The sequence below is a fragment of the Phodopus roborovskii genome, unplaced genomic scaffold (genome assembly GCF_943737965.1).
Source record: "Phodopus roborovskii unplaced genomic scaffold, PHOROB, whole genome shotgun sequence".
Lineage (NCBI taxonomy): Eukaryota > Metazoa > Chordata > Mammalia > Rodentia > Cricetidae > Phodopus > Phodopus roborovskii.
Genome location: NW_026125059.1, coordinates 16,128,226 through 16,149,872, shown reverse-complemented (window position 1 = coordinate 16,149,872; position 21,647 = coordinate 16,128,226). Strand labels below are relative to the sequence as shown.

Here is a 21,647-nt window from a genome sequence, read left to right as displayed (position 1 = left end):
TATCTTTTGGTTGAGATCTTCCTTGTGTTTGGTCTTCTCTGGGCTCCTGGCTTCTATAAGAACCCCCAAAACAAAACAAAACAACTCCAGTCTCCTCCTCAGCCACTCTTTCAATTATCATCTTCCCCCTGCCTCTGCACTTCAGGGAATGAAATTATTGTACCAAGGTCAGCTCACTCACCTTTAGCCAAACACGGGTGATCTTGGGTCCCCCAAGCAGCCATTAGCTAGGCTTGAGGCACCTGCTCTCACTGCTCACTGAGACCGAGTTCCCCTAAAATGAGATTCTGCTGAGCAGGGTTAAGAGGAAACTAAGTGTGCATTTGGGGTAAAATGCCGGTGACATTTAAACTCCTGAAGATGTCAGTGCAGCATCTGAAGACATATTATTGTGCCCTTTATCTCGCTCTTTAAACCTGACAATGCTCAGCAGGAAGCCACACAATTGAAGTGAAAGCTCCTACATACATTAGAAACATGTTGCTGTTGCTGAGGGACATGGCCTTGAGATAGGGGGAAAAATAGGTTTGAAAAAAATTCTAAAAATCGACTTGGGAGTTAGAAAGTTTGAAACTGAGTGGAGCAGTGTGCTGACATCTATTGAAGTTATAACTGCACTGGCCCTGCTAATGATTAACACAAAGAGCCAGCAACGGATGGTAGCTATGGCCAAAATAGTTTTGGAATAACAACAACAAGTTAAATGGGCTATAAAATATGGGTGAGAATTTTTCCACTGTGAAAGAAAATAATTTCTTTGGAGGATTATGCCTTTTTGTCACTGTTTTGAAAGGTTTGAGGCAAACATTTAAATCTAGCTTCAATTGTTAGAGGATAAGATTACAAATCAGTTATGATTCTTCTATCCACAACTTTTAGAATAATTAAATTGAATCCTTTATTGATAAACTGTGGTCATATGTCAATAGCAATTTTTTTGAAGGGCAGAAGCAGAGACTCATAAAAATTTGGATATGAAAAAAATGCATTTTTTTCAGGATAGTTAAAAATCTTACAGAATTCTGAGCAAGGCTAAGGATTTGGGGAAAACTCCGCAGTGCAACAGATAGCTAAGAAGGTACATAGTTTGTAGGATGTGTAATCCCATGAGCAGTTCCAAGACCGGTGGTCACCACCTTAGAGATAGCAGGAATATTCAGAGATATGGAAGTAGTCATCTTTGGGGTATCTGTCTCCCAAGCCAGCCAATCAAGTAAGACTAGTTACTTCCAGTTCCAGAATGCAGTGACAATTTAGGCACCACTTTCCCAAGGTCTGTGTTTCTCCACAGCACTAATGTCTCCTGGAAACTCAAACATAGAATGTGTCTGTATCTGGTAATACTGCCTCATAAGAACTGATTAAGCCAAAAATAGGCTGTTGGTTAGAACCTGATCTGATGCAACTAATGTCCTTTCTGGAAAAGGAAATGTGGACATGCAAACAGACACCAATGACTTACACACAGAGAAAAAAGACCACAGGAGCTTGCACTGAGGAAAATTTTGCAAGTCTAGGAAGATCATCTGCAATACCAAATTTTCAACACCTTAACCTTGATTTCTATCTGTAAGGGCTATTAGAAATTGTAGTGTGATCACTCAAGCCACCTAGTTTCTGGCACGTCTGGACCATGATCCTTGTGAAGCAATAAACCATCTGTTACACATAATATAATTGCAACATTAGTTGTTTTGTTTTAGTCTCATTCACTTTACTGGAAGCCTACGAGGACAGACAATGAATTTGTCTTATGTATCTCCACAATCCCAGAGCAGTGCCTGACAATGAATACAAGCCTATAATCACTTTCAGTGTGACAAGTGGCTGACTCTTCACCATCCTGCTCCAGGTCACCACTGCATAGCTCCAGAATGTTCTTGCTTATGGTTTTCCCATCCTTCCCATGTAACTTAAACTCATACACCATACAACACCCCTTATAAGTTAATTGAAATCATTATGTCCCCAAATAAGCCTTTTTAGCATTGCCTCCCTGCACTTAAGACTAATATCAACTCATGATGATGCCTGAGACCCTGAGTGATGAGGTCCCAGGTCACCTGCCCTAGGTTCACCTGGGACATAACTATGCTCTATCTACTGGGACACACCATCAACATGAAGCTGTTTCCCAAGGTAGGGCTTCTGCACTTGCTATTTCCTCTTCTTGAAAGCCCCTTCCCAAATTCTTAGAAAGCAGATGCCTTTCCGTGATTAGAGTCTCACATCTTTGAAGACACATCCCATGACATGACCAAACTCCCTGAAGAGTCTTGTATAGTCCCACTTCCCATATTTATCATATTCCCAAAATTTTCCCTTATACCAAATTACCCCATTGCTTATCTAGTATTAGATACTCAATTTCTTTCCTCCTTCTCACCCCTTGCCAGTGAAATACCACAACCACAGGAGCCATTTAAAACAAGCTTGTTTTACATGTCAATCCCAGTTCCCTCACCTTCCCCTCCTCCCCTGTCCCCATCCCATCCCCTTTCTGCTCCCCAGGGAGGGTGAGGCCTTTCATGGAGGTTCCTCAAAGCCTGTCATATCATTGGGAGCAGAGACTAGGTCATTCCCCATGTGTCTAGGCTGAGAGGCTATGACTCTATATGGAATGAGCTCCCATAGTTCATTTGTATACTTGGGGTAAATACTGATCTACTACCAGAGGCCCCATAGACTGCCCAGTCCTCTTAACTAACACCCACTTTCAAGGGGTTTCCCAGCTATCAGACTGGAGTCCATGAGCTCCCCTTGTTCAGGTCAGCAGTTTCTGTGGGTTTCTCCAGCCTGGTCTTGACCCCTTTACTCATCACTCCTCCCTCTCTGAAACTGGATTCCAGGAATTTGGCTCAGGAGATCTTGTCCCATTCCCCTTCTCCAGGGGACCATTATGTCTCTCTTAGGATCCTCCTTGATTCTTAGCTTTTCTGGCAGTGTGGATTGTAGGCTGGTAATCCTTTCCTCTATGTCTAAAATCCATATGTGAGTGAGTACATACTATGTTTCTCTTTTTGTGACTGGGTTATTTCATTTAGGATGGTTTCTTCTAGTTCCATCCATTTGCCTGCAAATTTCAAGATTCCATTGTTTTTTCCCGCTGAGTAATATTCCATTGTGTAAATGTACCATATCTTCTTTATCCATTCTTCAGTTGAGTGGCATCTAGGTTGCTTCTAGGTTCTGGCTATTACAAATAATGCTGCTATGAACCAACTCTTTGTTACATTGATTCTTTGTATTATTTTCATAGTTACTGTTTTATTGATTTCAGCCCTCAATTTGATTATTTCCTGGCATCTACTTCTCTGGGCTGAGTTTGCTTCTTTTTCTAGAGCTTTCAGTTGTGCTGTTAATTCTACAATGTGACTATTCTCCAGTTTCTTCATGTGGGCACTTAGTGCTATGAACTTTCCTCTTAGTACTGCTTTCAAAGTGTCCCATAAGCTTGAATATGTCATTGCTTTATTCTCATTGAATTCTAGGAAATCTTTGATTTCTTTCCTTATTTCTTCCTGGTGCATTTGCACATTGTTCAATTTCCATGAGTTTGTAGGGTTTTTGCAATTTGTGTTGTTGTTGAATTCTAACTTTAAAGCTTGGTAGCCTGATAAGATCCAGGGCATTATTTCAATTTTTTGTACCTATTGAGGTTTTCTATATTGCTGGATATGTAGTCAGTTTTAGAGAAGGTTCCATATGGCACTGAGAAGAAGGTATATTCTTTTGTGTTTGGATAGAATGTTCTATAAATGTCTGTTAAAGTCAATTGGCTCATCACTTCTGTTAGTTATTTTGTTTCTTCATTAAGTTTCTGTCTTGTGAACCTGTGTAGTGTTGAGAGTGGGGTGTTGAAATCTTCCACTATGAGTGTGTGAGGTTGTATGTGCAATTTGAGTTTTAGTAATGTTCCTTTTACAAATGTGAGTGCTTTTGTATTTGGGGTATAGATGCTCAGAATTGAGACTTCATCTTTACGGATTTCTCCTGTGATGAATAAGAAATGACCTTCTTCATCTCTTTTGATTGATTTTAGTTTAAAGTCTAATTTGTTAGATATTAGGATTGCTACACCCGCTTGTTTCTTGGGTCCATTTGTATGGAAAATCTTTTCCCAACCATTAACTCTGAGGTAACATCTGTCTTTGAAGTTGAGTGTGTTTCTAGTATGCAGCCGAAGGATAAATTCTGTTTTCATATTCTTTCTGTCACCCTGTGTCTTTTTACAGGCAATTAAGACCATTAATATCAAGGGATATTAATGTCCATTGATTGTTAATTATTGCTGTTTTGGATTTGATGGTAGTGGTAGTATTATCTGTGGATTTCCCTCCATTTTTTTTTTTTTTTTTTTTTTTTTTTTTTTTGGCTGTTGGTAAAGTGGAATTATCTATTGCTTATGTTTTTGTGAGTGTAATTGAGTTCCTTGGGTTGGAATTTTCCTTCCAGATCATTTTATAGGGCTGGATTAGTTGATAAGTATTGTTTAAATCTAGTTTTCTCATGGAATATCTTGGTTTCTCCATCTATAGTGATTGAAACTTTGCTGGGTTTAGTAGTCTGGCCTGGCATCCATGGTCTCTTAGTGTTGATGGAATATCTTTCCAGGACCTTCTGGCCTCTGGAGTTTACATGAAGAAGTCAGATGTAATTCTGATAGGTTTGCCTTCATATGTTACTTGGCCTTTGGCCTTTGCTGCTCTTAATATTCAATATTCTTCCTTTATTCTGTATGTTTGGTTGTTTGGTGTTTTGATTATTGTGTGGCAAGGGTCTATTTGGTGTTCTGTAAGCTTCTTGCATTTTCATTGGTATGTCTTTCTTTAGGTTGGGAGAGTTTTCTTCTGTGATTTTGTTGAATATATTTTCTACACCTTTGAGTTGGGTTTCTTTACCTTCTTCTATACCTATTATTCTTAGGTTTGACCTTTTCAGGCTCTCCCATATTTCCTGGATATTTTGTCTTAGAGGTTAGATGTACTTAAGGTTTTCTTTGGTTGATGAATCTGTTTCTCCTAGTGTATCTTAAACACCTGAGATTCTCTCTTCCATCTCTTATACTCTGTTGGCTATGCTTGCATCTGTTGTTCATGATCATTTACCCGGTTTTTCTATTTCCAGCATTCCCTCAGTCTGTTTATTTCTTATTGTCTCTATTTCAGCTTTTAGGCAATGCACTGTTTGAATTGTTTCTCTTTTTTTTTTTTTTTTTTTTTTTTTTTTTTTTTTTGTCGTTTCTTCCATTTCTTTAAAGGATTTTCTCATTTCCTCTTTTAGGGTCTCTATCATCTTCATGAAGTTATTGTTAGGGTCATTTTCTTCTGCTTCATCTGTGTTGGGATGTTCAGGTTTTGCTGGTGTGGTGTCCCTAGACTCTGGCAGTGTCATATTGTTATTGACTATGTTCTTATACTGTCATCTACCCATCCCTTCTTCTAGTGCATCCCGGTGGGGTCTCTCCCTCCTCTGGTGGGTATGGGACCAAAGTTCTCTTCTGGTGGGTGCAAGCAGGCCTAATACTCTGATGGCTCTCCTCTTCCAGTGGGTGGTGGCAGGACTAGGGCACTGGCAGTCTCTGAATGTGCTGGTCTGCTGGGACAGGTTACCCCACACTGCATAGTTCCAAGTCCTCAGGGGGCTCCAAGTAGAGCACTAGAAGGCAGGCTCTTTCTGTGGGTGGAGCCAGGATCAGGACACTGGCAGACTTTTGATAGGCCAGTTTCCTGGGGGTTGGGTTCCCCAGTTTGTGCGCAGTCCCCAGATCTTAGGATGCAGTCCCTGGGCCTCAAGAGGAGCCAACCCTTCCTTACTTAAGCAACTGCTATGCCCAGAAAAGCTGTTGAACACACAGCTCACAACAAATAATTTACTTGATGAAATGAAGAATGGGTAAATCACATGTGAGCAATGAACTAAGCATATGAGCTGTGGGTGTACCTCACAGGACTCCACATACTGGCAGTGTTTGTACATCTCCATAAGGTGATTTTCTCCAATTCCAGCCACCCTTTCATGGGCCTCACATTGTGTTTTCTGGAAAGGATGTGCTTAGCTTTCTAAGCACTGGGGTTGAACACAGCCACAATATGTCATGCAGAAATAAAGCCAAGGTCGTGTCTTCTAGAGTTATATCCCATGGCCCATTTGCTGGGTAACCGACTCTCAGCAATTCTATAACCATTCAATCCACACTTCTCATTAGGAGGAGAATGGGGATATCAGGAGAATCTTAAATTCATAGATGCCATAGTGAAAATAAAGAATATTCCCAATGATTCTTATGGTTTTGTGAGTAGAAAGCCATCCAAATGCCTTCCAGAGATCCTCTCCTCCAGAGATACAACAAAGAAAAGAACAAAGAGAAGGAACTGCTTGCTGGTAATGGACAGGACTTGGAGATAAGACAGTGATACTGGGACAAGAGATGAACATCTAGGTATTATGTTGAAAGTGAAGCTCTCTGAAGGAGCACAGAGCGCTGGGGCCCAAGGACAGCATACCATGGTGTATTCTGCTGAGAAAACCAAGTGTTACCAAGAAAGATCAAGTCCAGCCATAAAATAATGGATTTAGGGAGCAAAGGTGGGCATGCTGATAGGGATAAATATGTATGGGGTGTAAGAAAGATATAAGATTTATAGGGGAGACTGCTCCACACTGAAGAATACACAGGGTTGAGTGTGTATTTAAATGGAAGTGAGAAGAGCAGGTGCTTCTGACACAACTACCTAGTCTTAGAATACATGTCAATGCCCCAGTGGGCATCTGACATTGATGAAACTCATGAGATTCACAGGAGGGAGACAGTACAGGTAGGGGAACCATCTACATACCTTCCATAGAAACCCTGCATTGCTAGAGACTTTGGATCCTCTTTCCATAACGTTCACTTCAACAGAGACATTTTCCAAGCATGAGATAGTGGACAGAACTGTTTAAGGCACTCTGAAAGACTTGAGACATAATCCAGAGACTAGTGAGAACAGTAAGGAACCAAGTCTACTTTGTGTTTCTGAGTGGTTGGTTTAGTCCTGAAAGAGAGTCTTTCTTACATAGACAAAAGACATAGTTCCCCAAAATATTGTGTGGAACTTGGAACTTGGCATATTTTTTCCCCAGAGAAGGTGCTTTAAGTTAATGAGGTGGACCATAGTGGTCTTCTCCCCAGAAGTATGAAGGTAATGAAAATTGAAGATCTGACAAATGAATAGCAACAGAAGTGAAAAGATCCATTTCAATTATAGCAACATGGTGGGGTTTATGTGAGACTCATGCCCAGCCAGAGGTGAGGATGGGAGGGTATTAAAAGACACATAGAGAAGTACCCATACAAAATGCCTCTTGAGATGGCAGCAAGCTGTCCCCTTACTCATAGAATAACTGTTGTGATTTCATTATGATTTGTCTTCCAAACTCACACCAGAGTAGTATCCCCAAAGTCAAGTTACACAAAGAGGGTAGAGTCTCACAGTGACATTTAGATTTGGCTGTTTTAGGATGTGACAAGGCTTGGACAAGTTCTTCATAGTGGAGCACTAATAATCCACTCCTGGTGCTAGAAAAAGTAGATAGAGATTTGACATCTGGGTTTGCATGCCCTTTTTGTTGTCATATGATGTTCTGCTCTGCTTCCAGATTTTAAAAGCTACAAAGATATCACCAACCTGGAGCCTATGCCAATGCTGTGAGCTAATAAACCCCTTTTCTTTATAAAACTAGTTTGTTTGTCTTAAGAGGACTATTTATAATAGTAGGTGCCTACATCGAGAGAGAGAGAGAGAGAGAGAGAGAGAGAGAGAGAGAGAGAGAGAGAGAGAACTCTGACAGAGGCTTCCATGATCCCTAGGCATCCCCAGACTATAATCATCCAACCATATACCTGTAAGGTATAATACCTGTACAACTGCCTGTACCCAGGACTTGGCTGTACAGGAGTTGTGTGGCTCCTTGCTAAGGCACATTCAAACGTCATTGACTAAATACTGCAAAGAGGGGAACGTCCAGGAGTGGCATGCCACTGAGGACTCTTGACACTGTACCATGGGTACTAACCATGGTAATTTGCCCTACACCTACACAGTGTTGAGAAGTGTGTTTAAAAGTATTTGTAAAGAATTAATAGCTCTGGGGTCCTTTTCCTTATGGGTGAAGAGTATGCTAATTTGCTTCATGCTTAATGCTGTTCTTTTTCGTTTTGTTTTGTTTCTAAAAATTGACAACTATAGAAGATTCTATCCAAAGGCCTCTAATTCTTCCACTTCAGTGGTCTGAATCCCACTAATAAACAATCAGGACGTTAGACTCCCTTAACAATGGAGAGAGATTCAGACGAATTGTTTTGCCAGTCTCTGCAAACTCCTGGAGGAGCTGCCTGGTGAATGAGCCAGCAAAAGTATGGATGTATTCAGGACTTGTTGCATTGGGTATGTAAGCAGTTTTGAAGGATTAGAAGACTGCAAGTGAGAGGGCTATGAGCTGAATGAACAGGGGCATGGCATCCTTGTGACTACCCAGTCTGTCACGGAGAAAGGATGTGTTAGGAGAAATGGATAGACTTACTGCATGGATGAGCAAGGACCCGGACCTCGTCCACAGCGATGTAACCAGGATGACCCTTCAAAGAGACGGATTCAAATATCACCTGCAATACACAGGGCTGATGTCAGTTTCACAGAAGCAGTTGTCCGCATTCACCTGACGAAGCTGCTGCATAGCCCCCAGTTCCGTTCTGCATCAGCTTCCCACCAGAACCAGCCAACAATGCATCACATTAGGAGAGTGGATCATGCTGCCAGTTGACTTGGGTTTCCAAACAAGGCAAAAAGTCTTCTTTCTGGTGACCAGCAATATAAGCCAGCCATATGGAACATTTTTTAATGGATTTCAAAAACAACACTTAGCCACAACCACAAACAATTTTTACAAGACCCTGGGTCCCCATCAGTACCTCCCTCATTGTGGTTCCAAATGAATTACACAAGGAGCTACTTATGAATATCCAAATTTCCTTATTGTCTTGGAAGCCAGTATAAGCCAAGAAGAATTGGTCCTGATGTGACTTGATAGTCAGCTTGGACTTTCTGAGTGTGTGTGTGTGTGTGTGTGTGTAAACGTGTATATTTGTATATGTGTTTGGTGGCCAGAGGTCAACCTCTATTTATTGTCTTCCTCGGGGTTTATTTTATTTTGTTATTTTTTTGAGATGGGGTCACTCACTTGGCTTGCAACTCTCTGTTGCCTGTCTATACCTTCCCTGCACTGGGACTATAAGAATGTGATCTTAAAACCCTGCCTTATTTTTATAGGGGTTGCTAGGGATCAAAATCAAGTCCTTGTGTTACACAAGCACTTTGCAGGCTGAGCCATTTCCTAATGCTTCTGTATGTCTTCATCACTCCTCTTAGAAACTAGCAGCAATCTACCTGAGTGTATCTGTGAGTGGAAGGAAGCAGAACTTTACTCTGACTCCTACCAAACCTTTTTTTTTTTTTTTTAAGTTCCACAGGATTTGATAGTTAAGCTTTCCTTGCTTTCCCTTTCTCTTCACTGAGGAAAAATGAATACATGAGTATCTAAGTGAGCCCCATGGCCAGAACTTTTCACAGTACTAATTCACACTCTCCCAATGACATCAGCTACAGTCTCAAACTTGGACGTGACACTTTGCAATTCTCTGTCAGACTCTTACCTTACAACCCTCTCCCAACTCACTATTCTTTCATCTGTTCCTCAGACTCACACAGTTCCTGGATCTCTATGTCCCTAGAGTCTACCCATTCACCTATATTCTCACCAAGCCCAGGCTCCTCCTACCATGGTGGCCAATCCCCAGTGTGATTCTTCACACCTCTTTTTTAACCTTGTCAAGCTGATTGTGGACCTTGCTTCTCTATCCACAAACCCTATCCCACATTCTCCTTTCATCATCCTCTTGCCCAATCCTAGAAGCCATAGAGCTTGGAGAATATCAGGGAGTGACTGACTTCTCACTTCTTACCCACAAACCTATGTTTCCTTCCCACCAACCATAATCTCAGCAAGTTAAGTCCATACCCTTGAACCTGGCTGATCCTTGCTGAAGTTTCCAGAATCTTGGCTCTTCTTGGCTTAATTTGCTCCTCTGTATTTCCAGACTCCCCCTCTTTCCTGCTGGTCTTAACATATATAAGTGGTTTTAGCTTTTCCTTGTCTGAAAAAAACTCTTTGTAGAAATTTCTTATCTGTGGGCTTTTGTGTTTCATTCTTAGTAGTTTAATAAAGCTATTTCTATCACAAAATGGTAAGTATAAAAATCCAAACTCCCAGCCAGTATTCCAGTATTCTCTCAAGACTGTTTTTTTTTTCTTTTGGACAGACTAGTATTTTAATTACTAAATCTGATGAAACTTCCCCAAATCTCTCTCTTATTTTCAGAAGGAAAATTGTGGGTCTAGAAAGATGGCTCAGCAGGTACAAGCCTAGGCTGCTCTTCCAGAAATACTGAGTTCAGTTCCTAGTAATCATATGGTGGATAACAACCTTCTATAACTGTAGTTCCATTAGAGTTGATGCCTTCTTCTGGTACATGTAGACAAAATATCCATATACATAAAATAAATAAATAAATAATTATATAAAAAAGAAGAAGAGCTCCCCATTTTGAGCCATAGTGTCTGTGTTTAATAATTGCAGTATTTACCTTGTTAGATAACTTTTCAAGTGGGGAACATTAGTATCCTATAGAGTATTTTGGGCAAACAGCATTCTCAATGAATGTCTACTATAATTATTATTATTTCTTTACCATGCTTCTGCAATTGTCAGTATTCACAGATTGTCTCTTTCCTGATCTCTACCTGGGCTCAAGAATTCTTCGCATTTGATTGCTCTCATATATATGAGACCATCCTGTCTTAAGTTTATAGGCACTCCTTATTCTCCATCCCTTTTTAGACAGTGACTCCTCTATTCATCATCCAATTGACTTTGCACCCTCACCCTTCAGCCATTACCAACTCACTGGAATGCCAAGGCCTGCTGTGCGTCCCATGTCTATCACCAGAGCATCAACTAGCATCATCTAATCAGCTCACAACTCTGAATTTCTACATAGCATAAAGTTTCCTCACATGTAATCTGTATGTAACAGTTCTGAGAATATTTCCCCAGCATTATACCTTACCATCTAATGGGCCATCCCTTCTAAAGTTCAGTGCTATAACCTTCCCACTCACCATAGCTAGAGAGCTGAGCATCTATATGGGTTTCTACTTCAACCTCCTCCCTTAGCTTCAGTTTCTTTCTGATCCTACCTTAGAAGAAGTTCTCAGATATGCCCCTGCTTTTTCATCTCTTTCATTAGACAGATCATAGGAAGCAGCCATTTATGAGTCAAAGCCAGTCAGGTGTCAGTGTTTAATTCAGCCTGTAATTGTTTTTCATATCTGCCATAATGATGAGTTCTGAAATGAACCCCCTGTCCTTTTCCTAGTACACAGCTGGTGGTCAAACAATAAGCCAGGTGATGAGATCAATATGATAACTCTCAAGGAAACAGGGTTACCAAGGCTAGTAGATTTAAAGATTACTGCTCTCAGTGGGCCTGGAGCTCTCATGATTATACTAAGAGATCAGGAAGAGAAGGTGGCAATGGATGTGAAAAGGTAGTTTCCTTGGTGGTAAGATCAGTAAAATCTAAGAGTTCTGTTAAATGATGGGGGGGGGGGGAGTGACAGACATACAACAACACAGTTGCTTCTGAATAATGACCACTATCAAAAAGTGTTTTCCTAAAACAGTACAATCCTTCAGAGAGAATTAACACAGGGAATTGTGTATGATCTTGACAAAGTGTTCAGAGATAAAAGAATGATTTTTCTTTCATTCTACATAAGGAGAAATCTTTCTATGAAGAACCAGGTGTCTATGTGTGTGTGTGTGTGTGTGTGTGTATGTGTGTGTGTGTGTGTGTGAGAGAGAGAGAGAGAGAGAGAGAGAGAGAGAGAGAGAGTTGAAGTAGTTCAATAGAAAAACCAAAGTAAAGCCCATAAAAATAAAAAGAAAATAGAGTATATAAAGCAAATATATTTCAAAAGAAATAGCAGAAAACCATTCACACTGTGAAATAAAAAATGACAAATACAAGAGAAATGTTTCTGTTTTGACAATAACTATAAATGGGTTAAAATAGAGGAAAACAACCAGACTGTCTAAATAATCAAAGTCTAATTGTAGGCTGTAAGATAAACACCACAAAGCAAAATGACTTAGTAACCTTACAAATAATGAGTGGAACAAAGACACAATAAGGAAAATGCAAGTGAACAGAAAACAGTTGTTACAAAAAAAAATAATGGGATTATTTCAAAGTAGATTTTTAACCAAACTGAAAAATATAAACCATCAAATAGACTAAACTGACCACTAAAATTTGCGTCTACACTCCATCAAGACAAGAAACTTGAAAGTAAAATGATGATAAGGGGGGGGGGGAAGAACACAGAATCTAAAGACTTTGACCTATTTCTAGGTCAATCAAATAGCTCAATCAAATACAAGAATCAATACAACAAATATATTCTTTCGTAAGTGTGTTAATTAATATGTTCAGAAAGCAAAATTTCTGTTCAAATGCTCATGGATTTGTAAAGAAATCATAAGCTAGATCATAGTATAATACCAATAAGTCTCCTAATGAATAAAATAGGTATAGGTTTGGTTTTATACATTTTTTTGTACCCAAATTTTCTAAAACTAGAAGATAGTAACAATTTTAAAAATCAAGTTCTTAAAAGTTATACATGAATATTAAAAACTATGATGTGATAGTACCTTTCTTACATTAACCAGAGTCTAAAAAAATATCAAAAGTCAAATGTCAACCTGAGAACAAGACATGCGATATATATGGCAAATAAAAAAAAGCGCATATCTTTTTTTTTGGAGAGTTCAAAAGAATTATTGACAGGCAATAAGAGAACTGGAAAAAAAATCTCTCTTTCCCCTAATAAAACACTGGCAAGGCATTTCAATAGGAAAATCACCAAAAATAAAATAAGAATGAAAATCATCTCTGAATACAAATTTCTTTCTTTCCTTTGTTCTTTCTTTCTGTTGTTGTTGTTTTGTTTTGTTTTATTTTTGAGACAGGGTTTCTCTGTATTGCTTTGGAGCCTGTCCTAGAGACCAAGCTGGCCTCAAATTCACAAAGATTCATTTGACTCTGCCTCCCAAGTGCTGGGATTAAAGGCGTGCACCAACAACAACACCTGGCAAGTAAAAATTTCTTAAATGTCATAGAAATTGTTCAGAGTTGATTCAAAAGATGCCTGTTGCCTTGGTTGGCAATGACTGCCCCACCACGCAGCAATGGGATGGGATGTGCTTCTCACTGGCTAGGTCTTAGCCAGAGCCATTTTCTAAGGACAGACACCACAAAGGAGGATGTTAATATGCTCTAGAAAGAAAGGCCCACCCAGGAGCTGTGAACAGAGATATAATGGTCATCTTTGGTCATGAAAATGAGAGAAGTGATGGAGGAAGACATGAGTGGAGATGTCCTGAGAGTACTCTAGATGTGGACGTCTCCAAGGAGCAGGAAGGAAGGGAGCATGGACTGTTGGAATAATGAAGGGCAAAAGACATGCATAGACACAAGGACCCCGCATGCAAAGATCATAGTGAAAGGCCTGATACAAGTATCTCAAGCTCTGTGAAGGACATTCCTCAGCATCAAGGCTGCTTCATGGAACCTACTGTGAACTAGAGCTAGGTTGGGCCTAAAGTCCTGCTGGAGACTTCCTGATCAGGCATGGGGAGGGAGCTTACACAGAGCAATTCAAACCTGCCTCCATGCAGAGTCAAAGCCTGGAAGGAACTCCCAACAAAGACTGAGAGGATTACACTAAACTAAAATAATAATAATAATAATCATGATGTATGTGTTTGGGGAAGGATGTGAACATCAGGTCATAGCTTAAGAGACCCAGGGTTTCTCTATAATCTTCTGTATTCCTTCTGCAGAATACACAGCAAAAGTTTCAAAGTGCTACAAACATTTTTTAAAAGATAAAAGTGTTAGCTTGTCAGAGTCCCTCTCAGGAAGAGTTCTCTGCAGGCATTATGGAGAAGATTGCTTAGAGCACTGTAGAACCAAGGGACATTATTTCCCACTCCAGCTCACAGACGACATTAGAGGATGAGGGCATTTGCCTCGTAATAAAGATGGTGTGTGCGACAGGAGATAGGGTGGGACTCAAAGCATGGGAGACAGGGCATGCTGTGGTGACAAAACCTCCTAAATTGTCACCATCCATACTAAACCTAATGTGCCAGATTCCAAGAAGATCCTGAGCTCAGAGGAGACACACGGCAACATCAGATGAGTCCTGCATTTCAAGGGTCTATGGAGCACATTTCAGTGCTGAGTAAAAGGCCATTTTACTTAGACAGGAAATGGAGAGAAGAGAAGGTAGGTGGCTGAAAAATTAGTAACAGTGTTACTTTTCCCCCTAATATTGGGGCAGAAAAGGTCAGAGCCACTAAAATATGAGATCAAATTGATACCACCTGGAAAGAGGCACAGACTAGAAGCACAGGGCTTCACAGATATTAAATCAGCTTTCTTTCGGGGGAGGCAGGCAAAATGGGGTGAGGGGTATGGGCTGCAAAGGGATTTTTCTCACCTGGGCCCTGCTGAAGGCTCAGCATTCAAAAGTCCAATAATATGAAAGATGACATCTTTGTTTATTACAGAGCTAAAGTCAATTTTAGGACTGTGAAATATGACTTTAATAAATGAATACACAAACCCATATGGTTCAAAGCCCAGCTATGCTGAAAACCGAACTTGACCCAGTTCACAGGACAGGAGCTCAGAGTCTGGAGAATTTCAACGCGTGTTTTGTTCCCTTCTTGAATCTCTTGTGGGATCCCCTTTCTCATTATCCTATCCATGATGTGAGCATTCACATCTTCAAATCTGGGCAGACACAGGAATTCTGGGGGTTCTATGTGTGCTCAGCTGTGCTTATCGCCATGTGAATGCCCACAAATGGCTGAGTGTGCACAGGAGTGACATGTGCTTTTTTTTCACAATGCTGCTTTCAACACATGAGTGATTTGTCCTCACAAAGCTCAGAGCAAAGGGAATGCTAGGACGGACGATAGAAATTGTTTCAAAGTCTCTTGGTAAGGCTACTTACCTAAGAAAAGGCACAGAGGCCACAGAACACAACCCAAACAATGCAGTGTTGATCTTCAATGATGGCCTCCTCCCTTCCATTCCTTCCCTTCTATTTATCTTCCTTCCTCCTTCCAATCATTTCAAGCCTGACATGCCCCTCCATAAGTGATTACTTTAACTTCCAGAGGGACCCATCCTGGGACCTATTCCTCTTTTTAACTTACATGTGAGACAATTGGGACCCTATAATACAGATGAGAGGACACAAGTGACATCACACAGTTAAAGAGCAGCAGATTCCTAGAATAGACAAAATGCTTCCTCAAAACAGAGGACACAGAGCTCAGAGATGGAGAACATGGGCAGGTTTATGGGAAATCTGATTTACCAATAATTCCCCTTATGTTAAAAGATTGAAGCTTCTGTACAAATAAATGGGATACAGAAATAGGCCTACCACAGTTCCAGGGGGATCAAATCTCCTTTCTTTTTCAATCTCCATCAAAGAGCATGGCAAATTGAGGGCCAGCCCCTTTTCTGGGTCAATTGTCCTGTTTAGTAGACTTCAACCCATCACCCTATCCTGCATCTACTCACAGCAGGCTCTAAAAAATGTTGTCTGATTGAAACCTCAGGCCTCAGTGGGAGTATTCATGAGTGTATGGAGATAACAGATGTTTATACTCAGTGGTACAGTGGGGACATTCGAGAGACCAGGAATTTCAGTTGTGGCCTGAGATTTGTCAATGCTTTGCTATGTGCTCTTAAACTTTGTGATATATCTCTCAGTCCCATCCATATCAGACTTTAGCAAACCAAGGTCTGGAAATAAAAACTGGGCCATCAGCCATTGCTACACATAAAACTTATTGCACCAGCTACATCTATTAGTTTACATATTGTGAATGTCTGCTTTCATGGCACAATAGCAGAGTTGGGTAATGACAACAGACACTTATTTAAGGCCCACCAAACTAAAACATTTTCTGTCTGGTTAAAAAGAGGGATAAGCCAAAACCACTTGTGCCAACACAGTGCACTAAATCTCTATGGACATAGACACTGTGTAACTTAGCAATCTAAATAGTCCCCATGATGCTCAATAATTTTCCAAGACCAGAAGAGTAATCCAAGACTATCTCAAACCAGGAAGCTGGGTTACCACTCCCTAGAATATAACTTCTATGTTAAGACAGTCACATGCTAAAGCAGGTCAAGGTCAAACTTCTATAGCAGACAGTAATTTAAATACCAATATACAGAGTTCTTTCTGGCTCCCTAGAGCCCTACTTGGCTGGCTATACTTCCTAAATAGAGACAACATATAGTTTCCCAAACCCTGGACCATTTTACTTTCATCAAAAATCATCTCACAAAACAACTTGTTTCAGTTCATTACAAGATATCAAAAAGAACTCATTTCATCCATGAAAATACGCAGGTACAAAACAAGGGGCTACACCCCAAAGGCAACCTAGACACCTGGCATGTGCTCAAGCAAGCCATGTCACATGGGTATTTTATAATGTAAACTGGTCATAATAACTAAGCTGAGCTGGTCAGACGTAATATTTAGCCTTAATTTATACCACACCTTGGGAATGCGCACAGATTTTATGGTCAGGATATCTGTTCACTTGCCTCTGGTGTGCCATGAGGAGCCTATAATGGGTGTTACTTACAAAGCACACAGTAAATGCAAATGTTATAACCTTGTAAACTACAAAGACTGTGAACTATGAAACATATCTGACACTGTGAATTCCAGATCAAGATTGTGAAGCTGGTACTACTTAAAAATGTCTTTGCAAGAGGAGAAAAGCTGAAGAACTAATGAGGCCAAAAGCACCTTTCTCAAAACATCTACAAGAAAAAGTCCCAGTGTTAATAATACACATGTTAGAACCATTATATTCTCTTTTTAGCCACTTTTCTTGGTAAAACATTACTGCTCTCACAGAGGGAGTAGGTGCTTTACCTGATGCAAAATGAATAGAGTCCACACTCATTATCACAAGGCCAGGCTCTGCCTGACTCACCTCTGCATTTCTGAAAGGATATTTTGTGCTGTGCCTGTAACATGAGCACTCAATAAACGGTAGGTATCATCACCATCACCATCATCATCACCATCCTGTCAGCATCACCATTATCATCATCATCATCCTCTCAGCATCACCATCACAATTACCATCATTCTCTCCCCTCTAATTCTAGAGGAATTACAGGAAATGCCTAACAGAGGACAATGCAATCATTCTAAAAACAAATCACAACCCACTGAAGATAAAATGGGAAATAGATGTGGCGAAAATCTAGGCTAAGTGTTGAAAGCAATTGAATATTAAATTCTGATTTTTAGTTGTCAAAGCAAAGAAGAAATAGGACTGAAACTGCCTCATTAATGTAAATAAGCAAGCTGGGTAGAGAAAGATGTCCCTATTGCAGATGGACTGAAATAACTATAAAACTGGGTGTGGAACTCAGGGCCATCTAAGAAACTCTGGCCACTTATGTGCCACCTATGGGTCTATCTTCTGCTACAGACATTAGAATATGTCTCCAAAGTACAGATCTATGGCACTTTATTACTTGAAAACTTTCATCCATGACAATGAGAACTGAGACTAGGTAAAAGGGATCTTGTTGGCTAAAGGAAAATTTCTAAAAATGGTTGCTAGTAATAAATGCAGAATACAGTAGCTTTACTTAGAAAAGGCACTAGATTGAATACTTAAACACAGGTTGATTCCATGATATGGAAATTTGAACTAATGATGTTTTTAAAAGAAAATTTCTCAATTATTTTGACTTTCATCTGTCTGCAGTTGAATACCTGTAAACACTGTGTGGAATGGTGTGTGTCTGTATCATCTGTCTCCATTCAGAGTGAGACAAGTAGGACAAGTAAGAATGGGGTTCAAAGCAGATGCAACAATTTGGCTTTGCAATGATATAGTTAAGTGTGGCTTATAAAAAAAAAATGTTGGTTCACAGTGAATTAGGAGAAAGTGGGCCTTCCTTTCCAACTGGTAGCTTATGAATCATTGCTCCAGGAATGCTTTCTAGCCTGACCTTCAAGTTCCCATGACCTACATGCTCTGCAAGTTCGTTTTCCTGTATATCTCTTCTGTAAGACATCATTAAAGAACTTAGTTTCTGTTGGGCATGATTACATTCTTCCAAAATTCTAGCACTTGGGAGGCTGAGGCCAAACCAGGGATGCATTGTGAGTTCCAGGATAGTCTGGGCTACAGTGAAAGACCCTATCCCAAAAAGGGCAGGAGAGGGGAGGAGAACTATTCAAAACTAACAATAGTAAGAAAACCAAACCAAAAAGAAAGAGACTGTAGTTTCCAAATTCCTCAAAATCTCTCATGCTTTGTCTCATGCATGATCCACTTTCCCAGATATCGCAAATGTCTTGCCTCCCCTTTCCAGTATAACTCAACCTTCCAAATTGGGCCTAGCTGTCTCCTCTTCTTAGACACTATGCCATTGCCCCTACAACCAAATAGTCTCTACCTGACTAGTCAGCTTATCTCTTCAGACCTCAACCTTTTCATGTGTGGAATCCAGTTGTTAGTTTATAAGAGGCTCTAGAGTCTATGTTACTCCAGTCTAGTATCACCATTCCTCCACATGAACTCTACTATGCTTGCTCTGCTTATCTACACATTGGTCCCCTCCTGATGACCTCCATGAAGGTGGGGGTTATGCTGGGTCACCTCTGCATCCCTGGAGAAGCCTCTTCAATGTGAGTGGAATGAGTAAAAAATAAGGTCCTTTCTAGACATTTAACTCTAGGAAAGGCGAGGGGTGTAAAGAAATGTCATTGCTACCTTCCAGAAAGAGATCAAGGTTAAGTGTCATACCTGGTAGAAATGAGGCCAGAAGGTGCTGATGGCAAGCTCTGCTTTCACCCAGCCCTCGGTGACAACCCCAGACACGTTCCAAACAGGGTTGCCTTGGGGACCACCATTCACCTTCACGTAGACATTCAAGGCTCCTGGGCTGGAGCGATCTCGGCTGGAGAAGTAGTAATGGAAGTCAATGCAGTGGGTGTCATTCTCCTTCAGGGTTGGCAGAAGAAGATGCGCTTTCTGACCTGAGGCCCTTCCAGAGCTGTTCACCATCATGAAGGAACCTAGAGTGGGTAGTAAACAAAAACAAAGAGAAAACATCCTTCTGAAAACTTGTCACACCCATATATGGTACCTAGTAGGGAGGTTAGAAATGAAGTCCCTTTGGGTGACAGGTTAGGTTGACCCTGAGGAAGCCAACCTCAGACTCAGAGTCTGAGGAGGAATTCCATAACTGAGGCTACAATCCCTCCTCATGGTGGTATTGGAAGAAAGAGGAGAAGGATGGTCCCATACAGGAAGAATTTCTACCCAGTAGATTGTTTATCACTAAATGAAGGAACTTGAAGGAAGCAGGGGATTAAAAACCCAAAAAGGGAGTCAACCCCAGTCTCTACAAGTGAAATGGGATGAGAAATAGCCTCACATAAACTGGGGCTTATTCCAGATGAAGCATAACCTCTACAATATTGGAGGTCCCATGTATGGACAAGCTCCGTCTAGAGTTCTGCACTCAGCATTGGAAACTCCATGTTAAGGGAGACAATATACAAACAGAGCATATCATATCCTAGGAAGAAGTATACCCACAAAAGTGTGAGATCCAACTATAAGATGCTTGATAAGAAATGCAAAGTAAGTGGCACTATAAGCACTTAGAGACTCATATTAGCTGTAGGTATCTATTGGTAGAACATATAACTGCTTTCTAAGCATACAAACGGCTATGCCATACACCTGAGGGAGCCTCTTTCCAGCTACTGTGACAAATAAAAATGTCTCCTGTTTTATACCCCTCTCTGGATCCAGGTCCTTTGGCCTTGGCTTTACAGTTCTTTCAGTAGAACCAGAGGCTAGCTCATGAAACAGGGCTCCATTTTGTGACTTACTAATAGAAGCCACACAGATGTTAAAAGGTGCCTGATGGCAGATGTCATTCTGTAAATATGTTTTCTCCTATTGGTTAATGAATAAAGCACTGTTGGCCTATAGGAAAGCAAAAATAGGTGGGAATTGGAGAGGTGGGGGATTCTGGGAAATGTAGTAGAGTGGCCATGTGATCTCGGGAAGTGAGGACACGAAATCTGTTCTCAATACAAGAAGACCATGTAGAAATACATGTATTAGTGATTATGGGTTAATATTTAAGACAGAGCTAGCCAATATGAAATGTTAGTAATCAGCCAATAGCTTTATAACTAATGGAGTATCTGTGTGTTATTTGGGGCTGACACAGCTGTGGGACCAGGCTGGTGGGAAACTGCTCATAACAGGTGCTGTTCTAGCTAAGTTTGTCTTCTGGAACTGCATTTTTTGGTGGTAAGAAGCTGATGTCCCAATTGCCTTGGGATCAAGAATTAACATATACAGGCAATCCATGTGTAAAGAGCCAAGCCCCACCACATGAAAGCAAGAGGCATAGCCATGTAGTCAACATATCTAACCTACATCAGTCAATCTGCAATCAATGCACAGATCAGTGAACATAAGAATCAATGCTCACTGTTGTTTGCCACTGCTTTCCTCCTGAGTGTTAATACAACATTGCTGTGACACTGGCTAATTGATAAAGCCTCCCATGAACAAGATTCAGATCCATCACTATGAGGAGGCACATCTCAACTCATTATGCAACTGACTTTTATAACAAGTGAAATTTGTGCAAGATGGAACCAACTGCCCAGAGACAAAGTGAGTCACTGCAGGTGGTTCCTCAAAGCCTGCACCAACTGGACTATCAAAGGGAATTTCACAATTGAGCAGGAAGGCTGAACTCTGCAACTTAAAAGTCTTATGATTCTCCTGAATAAAATACATCATAAAACACAGTAGATAAACTCCAGTAATGCTGGGATAAATGTTTTCTAGTTAGAAAAACAGAATTGCTTTGAACTTTTCTTGTGACCACTAAAATCTTCATTCTGAATGAAATCTTATTACCCCTTATCACCAGGCAAAACGAGCCACTTCAGTAGCCATAAGTCCCCTCACCCACCTTGATACCAGAGAGACTAAGGGCTGCAAGGTAATAAGGACTGGACCATCCATATCTTGTTGAGGTTTTAGATGGAAAAAAAAAACATTTACACCTTGTCTCCCAGGTTCTGAACAAATTTACAAGTAGACACAGAAGAAAGATTATATTTAAAACCTTTATACAATTGCCTACAAAGCTGGATTAAAGAAAATAGCAGTCTTTAAGAAAAATTAAGCTTCAAGCACTACCACATCCGAGAAAAAAAAAAGAGGGAAAGAAACTAGATACTCTGCAATCCATCCTTAATTCAATCCAGTTTCCTAGGGGAAGAGCTATTCTTCAGTGAAGATGGCTGGGGGCATTAAAATGAGCTCATATTAAACAAACAAAATAAAGAAAAAAACCCTAAAACTTAACA

The 21,647-nt window shown here is 40.4% G+C and overlaps 1 protein-coding gene across 1 annotated transcript in view; it reads right to left on the bottom strand.

Annotated features, from left to right (window-relative positions):
* Nucleotides 1–21,647, bottom strand: part of Ptprt (protein tyrosine phosphatase receptor type T) — a 1,080,054-nt gene that overhangs the window by 690,017 nt on the left and 368,390 nt on the right. Inside the window, exons 3-4 of the mRNA XM_051187222.1 lie at nucleotides 19,045–19,316; nucleotides 8,566–8,647 (exon numbers count right to left, since the gene is read on the bottom strand). Coding sequence (XP_051043179.1) covers nucleotides 8,566–8,647; nucleotides 19,045–19,316 — 354 coding nt within the window. The remainder of the gene's footprint in view (nucleotides 1–8,565; nucleotides 8,648–19,044; nucleotides 19,317–21,647) is intronic.